We start from the raw sequence: 13,530 nt of genomic DNA, 5'->3' as shown, positions 1-13,530 counted from the left end.
CACATCATTTCGGGATTACTAATCCGCTGTATTTTAAATTCTTGGAATAATTTTTGGGATGTAAATTTTGTTTTGGAGCCAACAACGCTTCATATAAAAAAGTTCCTTTGCTCAATAACAAACATAATCCAGGAAACTAAACCACACAGAATCAGACTTGTTAAGGTTGGAAAAAACCCCTGAAATTATGGAGTCACACATCAAGCCTAACGGTTTAAAAGTCTGAAAGGTGAAGAATCAAATACAAATCACTTGCCAAAGCAATCTCACGACTTTGCATAGCTTCTGGTCAGAATGCTGCTCCTGAAACAGCCGAACTTTGCAGGTACCAGTGAACAACTGGATGTGCTACACTTACTTGTCTCGGAGAAAAATAACAAACACTGGCATACTCCCGGTCACCACAGTTGACTTCTATCATTCCAGGGATGAATGACATGAACTGCCTAAACTACAAGGTGCCAGGTCTGTGGCAGTGTCACAGCAGCTGCTCATGTGCTCCCAGGTCACCTCAGCGCAGCAATGTCAGAGCACTCACCTTCCACTTACAGCTTCACCTAAATAAAGCACCCTAAATAAACCACTTTCCTTTGATGGCAACAACACTCTTCCTTGGCGTGCACAGCCATTCCTTTCAGCCTTCCAACTTCTAGACAGACTCATTACCTATTTGTCCTACTATTTAATATCTTCCATGCTTTAATGTGCTGATTTTGTGGACACTGACAGTCTACTTGTGTTCCTTTTTAAAACTTTAGGACATGTTACTCTGTACACTTCCATTTACTCTATGATAGATATCAGTCCCTCATTTATAAAATCTGACCTAAGACAGCCTTAGATACATTTCCTATTTAGACACTGTGTTTTACTTTGGAATGATTTGGCTTCATAACATTCCTACGGGGTATTGTTTTCATTCTCAGTTTAGCGATTAGAAATAAACCAGCTCAAAGACAGACATGAAGCTATTCAGGAGTCAACACTTAAGTTTGCTGTATCACAGGGCTCCGTGCCAGTACAAGACACCACCTCTCCTGTTGGGGACACAATGCTGATCTACAAATACACACACTTCTTAAGCCCATTTGTTTTATTTTTTGGTGTTTTGATGCCTTTTTTCCAGTTCTTGTCACTGTCCCCTGGAGCAGCTTCTCTCCACAGTTCAACTGTGCCATTCCACCTGTGTGTCATCATCAGGAGCAGGGTTTCAAGTGAGCCAGCATATCCCCTCTCGGATATATAAACAAAATTAACTTTTCATACAGAAAATAATTCTCATTAGTGTTTCGTTAACTATATTATTGCTACCATTTTAAGCCAGTCAGGAAGAATGTGTTCAAAATAGGAAATTAGCAATTCTACCACAGATACTGTCATTCTCTGTACAAGGGACTAATAAATTACAGGAGGACACCCTCAGGTTGCCCTTTTTTAATGACAAAACAGAAGATTTAGTAGTAAATCAGAATTTCAAAGTGACAGAAATGGTCTTGCATCCTATAACAAAATACACACTAACTGGTTCATAGACATTCCAGAAACACTCTTCTGGAAATCAGAACTTCCATAAACTGACAACATTCAGCCAATTTTTATCCTTACCTTTAAAAATCCAACGCATAGACTCTTGCACACCTTGAAGCTGATAACACCAAATCTCACTGATCAAGAAATGTTTTTATACATTAATTATCTCTATACAAAGCTTGCATTAGACAATCTTACATTACAAATTTACAATCAATGCAGAAAGAAAGGTAAACTCCACCAGTAATTTATGGGTATTTTCACCCTGATAACTAGCACAATCAAAGTGACCTCACTGTCCAAGTATCCCCTTGGAAATACAGCTACAGAATGAGCTGTAAAAATTCAGTTCCAATGATTACAGTGGCAGGACAGCACTAACTAATATAAACAAATGTGTGAAATAATTTGAAAGTGATTAGTAAAAATTTTGTAATGTACCAGTGTTTTATGCCAGTATATAGAAGTTTAAAATTTACAGAATTCAAATAACAGTCCTCAAATTACTAGTCGTGGAAAGCTAAGTATAAATATACAGAATTATAACAATATAGACTCCTAGAGGTTTGCTCTATTCAGAGGTTGGTGACATACAAAATTTCAGTCATAGCTAAATTAGACTTTTATGTAAGAAATTCACTTTGTGCATTCTCACCTGGATCACTGCAATTCCTTTTGCGCTTACTCCTTAGAACATGATCCAATCTACACACAAGCAATGTGTGTCTCCTCAGTGCATTAAAAGACAGGAACTGAAGGTAAATAAAGAGAATCCTGTAGTACATGTGTGGAAGAGAGGGTTGTTGGATAGTCCCACAGATGGGACTTGGAACAATGAACAAAGTGAACACGGAGGTTGGATATGTACCTCAAGAAAAAGAGGAGACTTTTAAAAGCTTATCAAGAGTATGAGGTGGGAAATGAAGGCTGGTATGTGAATTTGGAGATGTCCATGCCTGGGAATTTTTGGAACACCCTTATCTTCTGCAGGCTGGTGCAATTTGCTAAACACCAGTGCAATGACCTGCTGCCACAGAGGGCAACGTGAGCTGGATGTGGAACTCAGATCTATACTCTGTTACTGAGGCATGGAACTAGGTATTGGATTTGGTTTTGTACCTTTTTATCAGGAGAGCTGGTCCTGTACACTAAACATGAAGGAGTGGGATGACCATCAGAACTGCTATCACAGCATGCAACTACTCCCACTTGTCCCTCCCCCCAAATCTGATCCATCACACTGTACATGTGATTTTTCCTACTGAAACCCTTAGACAAGGAAATCCACAACACCAAGTTGTTACACATGCTTTGCTGATATAAAGATGAAAACATTAGAACTGTACAATTTCTATTAAAATTGTATTTAATTTCAGTGACTAAAAGTTAATTCCAATTCTAACAAATTGATTACAGGGAAAGAAAGCAATCACACCGTCTCATGTATCTGAAGATGACTTAAAAGATCTTTTTCATTCCCAAACCTCATTAAACAGTCGGTACATTTATGAGGCAAATCTGCTGAATGCCTGAAATCCAAATGAGTTTTAAGGTCTTCAATCTGTCCTGTTGAATATTCACAGTATTGACACAAATAAATCCCTTCAGATAAATGAGAGCTCAGGTGCTTGCAATACTCCAACATACCTGAAAATCCCTTCCCACAGTCATCACAAACGTGAGGGAATATTTTGGTGTGCTCAATAGCTACATGCCTGTTGACATTGGTGTGCAGCCTGCTCCTAAAGCCGCACACCTGGCACACAAAGAAGTTTTTGCACTTGTCAAAACTGATCTTGTTTATGAGGCTGTACTGCCCACGCTCCTTGTTGTTGTAGCTGTCGCTCAGCTCTATCAGCCGACAGGCGTGTTCGTTCACCACGTGGCTGTGCAGATCCTCCGGGTCGTTGGTTTCGTGCTCACAGAACTGGCACAGGTACTGCTCGTCACAGCTGTGCTCCTGGAAGTGCAGGTACAGCTCGCTGCTGGAGGAGAACTGCACGTCACACTGCTCGCACCAGTACAGGTGGTCGTTGAAGTGAGTGTCTGCTATGTGCTGACTCAGATTCTCAAAGATCACCGTTTTGTAATTGCAGTATTTACAGATGTACGGGTCCTCCTCGTGCAGTTTGACGTGTTCAATGAGCTGCACTTTGCTGGAGAAGCTTTCTTTACAAACTTTGCAGACGTGAGTGTCTGTGCACGTCTTATGCTTCAGGATCATGTGCTGCTTTAAATCAGAGAAGTACTTGCTATTGAACTCACAGAGCTCACACTTGTACAAGCCACTGCTGTTAGCTCTCAGCAGGGGCCACTTCTGTTGAGCTGTGATATTCAAAGCCTGGTTCTTCTCAAAGATTTTACAGGTCTCCAAGGGGATTTCCTCCAGGTCCTCAGCCTCCAGCTTCTCAGGTGACACAGTCTGTGTTTCTATATCGTGAACTTCTACAGCATTCACTTCTGTTGTAGAAATTTCTACCGTTTGGATATCTAGAGGTTTCTCTTCTTCTGTGGGGCTGTCACTGAATATAGGTGAGTCACATAAGTCTCTGCACATTCCGTTGTTAGTACCTTTATCTGCAGGAGGAAATACATAACAAAATGTTGAAAAAAACTCACTGCAAAAGACCTGGGTCTATATTTAACTTTTCAGTCATTTGCACCTTACAAATACAAAAAGCAGTTATTTTTCCCCTGCCAGACTACGCTGTATGTTCAGCTAACAAAGAAATAAAAGAAACTACAAATCCCTCACGTCTTCTGTCAAAGCAAAGCACTTACATTAAAAGCCAGCAGCTGTGCTCTCCACCTTCCCAGCACCTCAGCTGCAAGCACACTGACCTTTACCTTTATCCTTTCTTTTAGGGTCTGTACAGTGCAGCCCCAGGTTTGATTGCGCCCCACTCCAGTGAGAACTCCCGGCATGCACTGGACTCCCATCATCATCCGTGTCCAGGCTCTGCACAGGACTGTGGAATCTGCCTGCAAAGGTAAGATAAGGATTTTCTTGTCATCATTTGTCCACACTAACATTGTTATGATTCCTTGATTTAATCATACATCTTATTTACTATTTAATTACTCTAGTTGCATAAATTTATCTTAATATACTAAGCACATCGTAACCTACATTAAAAAAAGTAACAATAAATAGCTTAGAAATTATTTCCGTACACGCAGAAGAAAAAAGAATTCAAAAGGTGGACACTCTGTCTTTAAAATTTCAGCAGAAGACAGTCAGCTGATTGTAATGGAAAAAACTCTTAAAGAAACTTTACATTTAAGAGACATGATTAAAAAAAGTATTTTTAAATATTTCTGAACATCACATTTTAAAATATAATACTTTCTAAGACTTCTGGAGACTTGCTGGGTAAGTTATTAGAGTGAAAAGAAAAATAAATAAAAATCCATCATCGCATTTGTTCTGCTAAACTTTCCATCCACTGCTGGATGTTTTATAAAAAGGCATTTTGTTTTCCATAAGTACAGGTACAGTACAATGCAACTGCTGGTAAATTTCATTTGAACTCATCAGCTTTACATTACCTAGCTAGTGGATATTTAAAGTAGTTTAATCACCATTATAAATGTAAAATTGAAGGATCTTTCTGTTGTCACTGCTTATACTTTAAAAACCGTATTTCAATTGTAATGATTAAACCACCTTCCACTAGTCTAAGGCCTATCAGATCACAACACTGCTAAGAAATCACCCTCTATATATTGCGTATTCTATTTACTTCTATGAATAGGAGTGTGACACACTTACTAAAGAATTGCAGAACAAGACCCCAGAATGTAATCTTACCTCTGTTTGTATCTGGCTGTCTCATAGAACAGACACTATAACAGTGGTCAGAAAAAATTCCACTGTTATCTATGTATCTGCTTGCACCTGAAGAATCTAAACCAAAATAAACAAAAAAAGAGTAAGTTTAAATACTAATACACTGATGTAGCTTCAGACATATTTCTGTTCATCAAAATTCTCTTCACATTTTTACCTGTTGTTTGCGGAGAATTCTGCGCTCACCTGACAACATTTCTGTTGTGACTTACATCTTACAGCTGCTGCCCTCATGTTTGGAGTATCAGATACAATCACTATCAAACTCTGCTCCCACTGAGGAGTGACAGGAGCACAGTCCATTCAGTGCTGAACACTTCCAGATACCCCCATCCCAACCTTTACAAAATTCCTCCCCTGTGTGTAAGCACGATCACCTTCACTTGTAGCTTGAGCCAGTTTCCTCATTTGCAGGGAGTACAGAACAAAACTGTCCAGGTGCACAGGCATTGATCTCTTCTCTGTGGTGACCAGTGACAGGACTCAAGGGAATGGCCTGAAGTTGTCTTAGGGGAGGTTTAGGTTGGATATCAGGAAAAGGTTTTTCACCCAGGGAGTGGTTGGGCACTGGAATAGGCTCCCCAGGGAAGTGGTCACAACCCCCAAGCTTGATGGAGTTCAAGGAGCGTTAGGATGATACTCTCAGGCACATGGTGTGACTCTTGGGCTTGTCTTGTGCAGGGCTAAGGGTTGGATTCAATGGATCCTTGTGGGTCCCTTCCAACTCAGTATATTCTGTCATCCTGTGACTCAGAGTAACCCAGTAAGGGAGCCCACAGAGTGGGTGCTTGGTACACTTGAGCCAAAACTTCTTATCCACCATCTGTGTCACTAATTTTCCACATATTAGCACACGTGGTCCCTTCTCATAAAGTTATTATTCTGAGAATAAAGATAAACTTTAGTAAAGTGTACATAACTCAAGCTCTAGACTGACCTGAGTACCGAGAAGGATGTAGAGTCTTCCTTTTCCTCTTTTTAGGATGTTCATTCATTTTGAACAGTCTGAATTAACTGTAAAGTAACAACATCCAAGAATTAGACTTTTTTGTATCTAGTTTATCTTTCAGGACCTTATGGAACAATACAAGCATTTTGAAAACCTGCCTATTAAATACAACAGTTTTTTCCCACTCCCTTTCTCGCCCCCCAGCCCATTTTTTTACAGTTAAGAACCCATGAAGTACACACAACTGCTGAAGTCCAGTTTCACATTCCTGCATTGGAACAAGAGAAGGTTCATCATAAAGACAGGCAGGTGAGGACCCGAAGCACTCCAGCACTCAGGGTCACCTACAAGGAAGGTCTGCAGCACCCTGCTGACATTTGTCAGAGACGAGATATTCTGAAGCAGAGCCCTTCAGAAACAAGTTTTAATGTTTAACATACTAACAAAGTCATGCTCTCTTACCAAATATCCTAGACTCTTCAATATCTGGAAGCCAAGCAGCTAAGAAGCTTTTAGCTGTACAACTTCCAAAGGTAGGGAATGCATCAGCTCAAGAAAACTTTCACCTATGGAATGACAGCCTTTTAAACCACTTTAAAACTTGAGCACAAAAGAAAAAAACACAGAATCAGATACAAGTAATACAAGTAATACAAAGAATAGACCTATGGAAATTGAAGCTAGAAAGCAACATAAGAAGTTGATATTAATTTTGGTTTAGAGCATCAAAATTAATAAGCATTGGAATGTTTTTCCTTTTGTCTCAGGTTAGTTGTCTTTTGCTGCACTTGTCAGCTCCTGACAGCAGAAAAATACTTGGAAACGACACAGAAATACTTGAGCTATAGATGGGATCAAATAGTTTTGAAAAAGAAAGGGTTGCAAGCACGGAATGTCATGTGAGTTACCGTAATACCAGAGCACTTATGGGCCCAGGATCTTCTGCAGTCAGTGCCATGCATCACAGGGGAAAGCAGCGAAAAAAGGGCCCTCATCAAGTTAATGCTGTTCTCACGAGATGCAACAATTTCTCTGAACTAGAATTTTATTTCAAGGGATGGGAAAAAAAAAAATCAGTGTTTTTAACATTACATCATGGTCTGAAGTACCAACACCCTCATCGCTTTCTCTGACTGCAAGGGAAGCACCGACAGAGCACCGACACGACAAGTCTCACCGCAGGTAACGCAGCCGAAAAGCTCAACCCCTTCCCCACGGACCGGGCCGCGGGGCAGTAATAAGGGGTGTTCTATTCCTGAGAATCGGGATCTCGGCCCCGGCAATCGGGATCCCGCTCCCCCCGGGGCCGCGGCCTGCGCGGAGGCCGCGCGGGGATGCAGGGGCGAGAGCGCGGCCAAGGCTCTGCTCCGCTCCGCCCCAACAGCAGCCGCGGAGGAGCCCCGGGGCAGCCGCGGGCAGGGGCGAGGCCAAGGCCCCGTTCGCAGGGCCTGGCCCGGAGCCGCTCCGGGAGCGCCGCGGGCCCGGCCGTGACTCACGGCGCACGGGCGGCTCCCCGGGCTCTGCCGCCGGCACTCACCTGCCGCCCGCCCGTCCCCCTGTGCTGTGCTCCGCCCGGCCCCGGCCCGGCCCCGGCCCAGCCCCGCCGCTCCGGCCAGTCCGTCCCCGTCCCTGGCCCCGTCCCTATCCCGGTCCCGTTCCGCTCCCGCGGGGAAGGAGCGGGAACGGGCACGCGGCCGCCGCCCGCAGCGCCCCCTGCCGGCCAAGGGCGCCGCCGCACCCCGCCCGTCGCCTCAGCAACGGGGGTGGTGGGGGGGGAAAGGACGGGACACACACAAAATAAACCTTTAATTTATGTTTAATTTGTATTTCCATCTGCATCCGATACCATACCGATAATTTATAGGTCCATCTGACCAGCGTCAGATGTTCAGGTTTTACACAAATGGGAGCGCTATGTCGAAGCCAGAGCCTCATAAAAGCTCAAATATTCTTTTCGTATAAATGTAGAAGATGTCCCTTAGAACTACTGTATAGGAAAATATATATTAAAAAAAGGATAGGAAAATAGGAGAATCAATGGAAAGTATATTATAATTATATAAGTACAAGGAAGAGATACATACAGTGTAAGGAAGACAAGGAGCTACTGGAGAGGGTTTGGCAGAGGCCACAAAGGTGATGAGGGGTCTGGAGCATCTCTGTTACCAGGATAGACTGCGGGAGTTGCTCCTGTTTCACCTGGAGAAGAGAAAAATGAGAGGGGAATCTCATTAATGCACAGAAATATCTCAAAGGCGGGTGCCAAGAGGTGCCAGACTCTTTTCAGTGGTGCCCAGCGACAGGGCAAGGAGCAATGGCCATAAACGAAACCACAAATAAGTTCCACCTCAATGCCAGGGAGGTAGTGGAGTTTCCTCCCTGGAGACATTCCAAACCCACCTGAATGCATTCCTGTGTCACCTGCTCCAGGTGACCCTGCCTCAGCAGGGGGTTGGATAGGATGGTCTCCAGAGGTCCCTTCCAACCCTAAGGATTCTGTGATTCTGTCATACATATATAAATATGGGTTTGAAAATTAAAACAAGCAACTCTCTTCCTTTCTCCCAATTTATAATCACAAAGGTATCCCCCCTTTTGCTCACTTCATCTTCACTTTTTATTGTGCCACACAAAAAGGCACCAAGTTGTATTTGTCCACAAAGCAGAACATTTCAAACAGCATTTTATTATTTTGAAAAATTACTCATTTATGTTGAAGACACAAGGGAGGCCATTGCAATTGCTTATTTCCATGACTTAAAACCATTTATGGAATTTTGCCAAGTATTTCATTCATTGAGTTATTCTGCTCTGGCTTAGCCTGCGTTTACCTAATCTCAAGAGCAAGCTTTCAATTAGCAGAGAATCCACAACATCCGTAATGGTGTTGCTCCACTGATTAGTAAAAAAAAATTATACCCTGCTCCTGGCCTCAATTTTATTCATTAGCTGGCAGGTGAGACTGGACTTACTCTGTCTATAGCCTTTGTTTTGAAGCTGGAAACATGTCTTTAGGGTGATTTGCTTAGAGCCACATGGAAAGAGCTTCATCCTCTCATCACATGGGAGTTCTGGTGAAAGCAGCACAAACAGAACTAAAGGTGTCCTTTTGCTGGCACACTGCTGAGCCCTCAGAAATTAAATAAATGTGGGGTATCTATGATCTTAGCTGAGTTACCAATCAAACAAGATCCTGGCATCCCAGTTCAGTTTGTTCTCTGTTGTTTATTCCAGCCATGGTTGCTGAGGTTTTTTCCAGGATAGCTTGTAATAAAGCTCTCATAAATTGGCTATAGCCACCCAAATGGCTGGATGCCCACATACTTCTCCCTCTATTCACTAAAAAGGTTTTCCATATAAATTTTCCAAAAAAGCACTTCCCCCAATTCCCAGCGGAGGGCAGTGATGAGAACTTGAAATCCATACTTTGCCAAGGAAAAACAAACCCAAGCCCAACCCTTTGCTTTGAATTCAGTCTTGCTTGGTGAGGCAAACTCTGATGAACCAAAGCACAACACAACTTCTGTACCTTTTGACTGATTTCTTCCCCACCCAAAGCAGCAGAGCCCAATGCCACTTACACTAGATAAAAAGACAAGGCTTTAAGCGAAAAAAAAAAACATCTGAGGAGGATCCTCTTTGAAGCTGCAGATCCAGTTCAAAGTCACAGGCATCAAACAGAGCTATCAATGCTTAGGACAGAAAAGTCTAAATGAGTCTTATTTTCTAAGCCACCAAGTGCTTGGGATGTTCAGGCAGCTCTGGGCCAGGTTTTAATCACTCAGAACCAATTCCAACTCGAAATGCAGAAAAGTCCATGTGATATTCACATCCTTGTTTAAATGGGCAACACAGATGATGCTTATTTCACTTTGCAGAGATGTATCTTCTCCAAAATAAGAATGGAGTAAACCCTTTTTTCAATGAAAGCAGGAAGCATAGTCCATGATGATAACCTTTGCTAGAGGTATATTTTTTAGCGTTTAAAAGGACATATAGGAGGTTACCTGAGGTATCTTGTATAGCATCAGGTTTCTTGCTCTTTTGTTACATGGGCTCAGATTTTAGATCAAATTGGAAAGTCAGGTTGGAAACCAGACTGATATCTGAGGGTAAAATCAGGAGGGCTCACTGAGATTCCCATGCTAAAGCAAACTGCCCAGACTGCAAATCTTTCTTCTGTTTCACCAGCATTATTTTGCAAGTTTTCCATAATTTTTTCATGTTTTAGGTATCCAGACCCAGAACTACCACAAAAAAATCACACCATGGTAATGGCAGCAAAGTCTAAAATTTGCATTTGAACAAGAACTGATGATCCCCTTTCCCTGAACCATCCTGTGCATTTAACACACAGTAGTAACCACTCATAACCATTTCATAGTTACCAGGAAAGGTAAAACTCACCTTATGCTGTAATAAACAGAAATTTAACCTGCTAGTCCATGTTACTGAAGCAGCTACTTCCAAACCCCTAGCCACAGTTGGATTTGCTCTCTCCTAACTGGAGCTCAGCTGGAGCTTCAAAATAAATGTAAGGATGATGATGTCCACCTTTTATTATGGAGTCGATCCAGTGCAAAACTGGTTAGTGTTATCTGAAACAGAACCGACCAGTGTACAAAGTTTAAAGCTTACTGGGGACAACAATGTGTTGAAGAGGCCTGAGTAAAAACCCTGACACTTCCCTCATCCCTCCAAAAAAAGTGAAATCCTCATCAAGAGAGCTCAAATCCCTCCCACAATAACAGTTGGTTGGCAACTGAAGTCCAGAGTCAACCAACATATCCACAGAAGCGCTTCCATTGCACCCTCATGCTCTTATATTTGCCAGTGAGTAATTTCCCTAAATATGTTTCTCTCTTTCAAAGTTAGTATTGGATACAAAAATATAACACTGCTTATTTGTTTGTTTAAAATCTAATTTTGGTAATGAAAACATGAAGGATATTTTTCAAAACCAAACCAGATTGATTTAGCAAGGGCTTTAAAACCACCCAGCTGAAACACTTCAATAATATCTGCTCTCTTATCACAGTTTTTTACAGCCCACATCTAAAACTAAAATAAAATTACTTATTTTGAGGATCAACGTGTGCAGGAACAAATACCACGTGCATCTGGGACTTCCCACCCACAAATAATGCAAATGCTACTTCTGTTCCCCATCATCATTAACTGATGTGTGCAATTCCCATCTCCTTCCTTCCAGCCTTTTCCAAAGGCAGAGCTGCCAACACCAAATCACACCCCAAGGCTGAAGATTCCTTAAATTCTCACTTCAGAATTCACAAGTGTACCAACCATATCATTTTAATTTAGTTGTTAGTATATACATTAACACTCAAAAGTGTGATAAAAACCAAACAAAAGTAGGTTTTTTTTAATAAACAGCATGATACAGACCGCAAAGATAAATAAAAAGCAGACTTTTTACAGTTTCCCATGAACATAACTACAATAAGTATCATAGGCCAAACTTTTGTTACTTGAGTAGCACAGCAGAAGGGGTAAAAAAAGGGATTGTGGTTTTGTTTTTTTTTTTTATTTAAAGTACTGCAAGACTATTCTCAGTATGACAACACATGCATTTTTTGCTGCATTTTAAATACTTTTTGGCCCATTATTACTAAAAATGTCTTGCTTTCTACCTACTTTACCACAGACCTTCATCACAGAATGACACACACATGGCAACACCACCCCACCCCCCACCCCCAGCAGTGGTTATTTCAAAGGTAATTGTCTCACTTTTAAAAGATATTTCAAGCACTGGTAGGGTGTTTATACTCTCCTTTTGATGCAGACATGTAACTGGCTACCAGCTTCAATGAAGTTACATAGAAGCATCAAGAGGTGACACCCTCCTGGGCTCTATTTACCCAAAATGCCAACAGGATCCTGGGCTGCCTTTGGCAGAGCAGGTCACGGGAGGTGAGCCTTCATCCTACCCCTCTGCTCAGCACTGGTGAGGCCACACCTGGAGCACTGGGGTCCCCTGTACCAGCCTGACATGGATGTACTGGAATGGGTCCATGAAGGGCTATAAAGACGATGAATAGGAAAGGAGGCTGAGAGAGCTGGGATTGTTTATCCTGGTCAAAGAGAAAGCTCAGGGGGCATCTTGTCAATGTACATAAATACTTGATAGAGAGGAGTAAAGACAGGCAAGGCTCTTCTCAATGCTGCCCACTGAAAGGAGAGCAGGCAATGAAACAGAAGATATTTCATATAAACATTAAGGGAAAAAAATTGACTGTGGATTCTTGTTTCTTGGATAGGCTCAAAACCCAACTAGGTGATATCCTGGGCAACCTGCTCCAGAGCTGACCCTGCCTCGAACAGCATGTCTGGGCCAAATGATCTCCAAAGGTCTTTGCCAACCTCAACGAATCTGAGAAAATTCTGCAATTGTGGTGCAATGACAACAATCCTTTCAAAATTTCAAGCCTGAGAATCCAGGACATCAGACCGCAGCCATATATTTTTAAAATCCTTTTCTCCACCAGGGAAGTAGATTTTGATAAGTGAATATAGATATTCAGAGATAAAACTTGAAGAGGTGTAAGGGGGTAAGGAGAACAGATGATACTCCCAGATGATGAATTACACATTTATCTTCACAAGAGAAGATGAAGAAGTTGGACCGCAGCCACTGTAAGACAAGAGGATTAATCTATTCCTTTTTTTTCCCCAGCCCCAAACGAAACAGTAAGACAACTTTGGACAGCCTGGGGCAGCTGATAATTCAGGATATGGAGCACTATTAATAGAACCTGAAAATAGATTAAAAGTAGTTAAAGAAACAAGACAGAATGAGATTGCAACTATCAATATTTTGGCTCTCAAGGATTAACTAAACTACAACAGATATAAGATTCTTAAAGGAAACAGCTTCTGCCTGAATTAGGCTTTCTGTAACTTCAGCCACCCAATTAAGTCAGGTTTAACTGTGATTAATTTTATTACTAGAACAGGTTCCTAACAAAACTGGTGCAGTTACACTGCACTGAATGGTTCCTGAAACAGTTTAACAACTATTGGGAATCTGGCAACAGAATTTCAGAAAGAATCAAGACAGAATAGTGTATTTTTTGCCTTCCTTATGCCGAAGGAATATTTCATCACATACAGCAATGACAATAAGGACACTTAAGACAGATTTAGGCAAACCAGTGGGGACACCAGCTTCGAAGTACTG

The 13,530-nt window shown here is 41.8% G+C and overlaps 1 protein-coding gene across 3 annotated transcripts; it reads right to left on the bottom strand.

The window, feature by feature from the left end:
• Positions 1 to 1,419: 1,419 nt before the first annotated feature.
• ZNF639 (zinc finger protein 639) lies at positions 1,420 to 7,681 on the bottom strand. Of its 3 annotated transcripts, none has more exons than XM_032697590.1 (5): positions 6,792 to 7,681; positions 6,318 to 6,394; positions 5,342 to 5,437; positions 4,372 to 4,512; positions 1,420 to 4,107 (listed from the first exon to the last, which is right to left on the bottom strand). In XM_032697590.1, exons 2-5 carry the CDS (start codon positions 6,373 to 6,375, stop codon positions 2,960 to 2,962), a joined length of 1,443 nt encoding a protein of 480 aa, XP_032553481.1. In that variant the 5' UTR covers positions 6,376 to 6,394; positions 6,792 to 7,681; the 3' UTR covers positions 1,420 to 2,959. The 3 variants fall into 3 exon arrangements, with proteins under 3 accessions (XP_032553481.1, XP_032553482.1, XP_032553483.1); XM_032697591.1 differs by having other exon boundaries at positions 4,378 to 4,512; positions 6,792 to 7,679; XM_032697592.1 differs by lacking the exons at positions 6,318 to 6,394; positions 6,792 to 7,681 and adding an exon at positions 5,567 to 6,301.
• Positions 7,682 to 13,530: the final 5,849 nt, after the last annotated feature.

This window comes from Chiroxiphia lanceolata, chromosome 10 (genome assembly GCF_009829145.1).
Source record: "Chiroxiphia lanceolata isolate bChiLan1 chromosome 10, bChiLan1.pri, whole genome shotgun sequence".
NCBI classification, from domain to species: Eukaryota; Metazoa; Chordata; class Aves; order Passeriformes; family Pipridae; genus Chiroxiphia; species Chiroxiphia lanceolata.
This window is presented reverse-complemented; position numbering and strand designations above follow the sequence as displayed.

What these genes read in the sequence shown, in the direction of transcription:
- ZNF639 (XM_032697590.1), bottom strand. Translation starts at nt 6,375, where the DNA reads ATGAATGAACATCCTAAAAAGAGGAAAAGGAAGACTCTACATCCTTCT. An exon ending in ACATCCTTCTCGGTACTCAG is followed by an intron (nt 5,438 to 6,317) that starts GTCAGTCTAGAG and finishes ATTTTGGTTTAG; the next exon opens with ATTCTTCAGGTGCAAGCAGA. An exon ending in AAGAAAGGATAAAGGTAAAG is followed by an intron (nt 4,108 to 4,371) that starts GTCAGTGTGCTT and finishes TTCCTCCTGCAG; the next exon opens with ATAAAGGTACTAACAACGGA.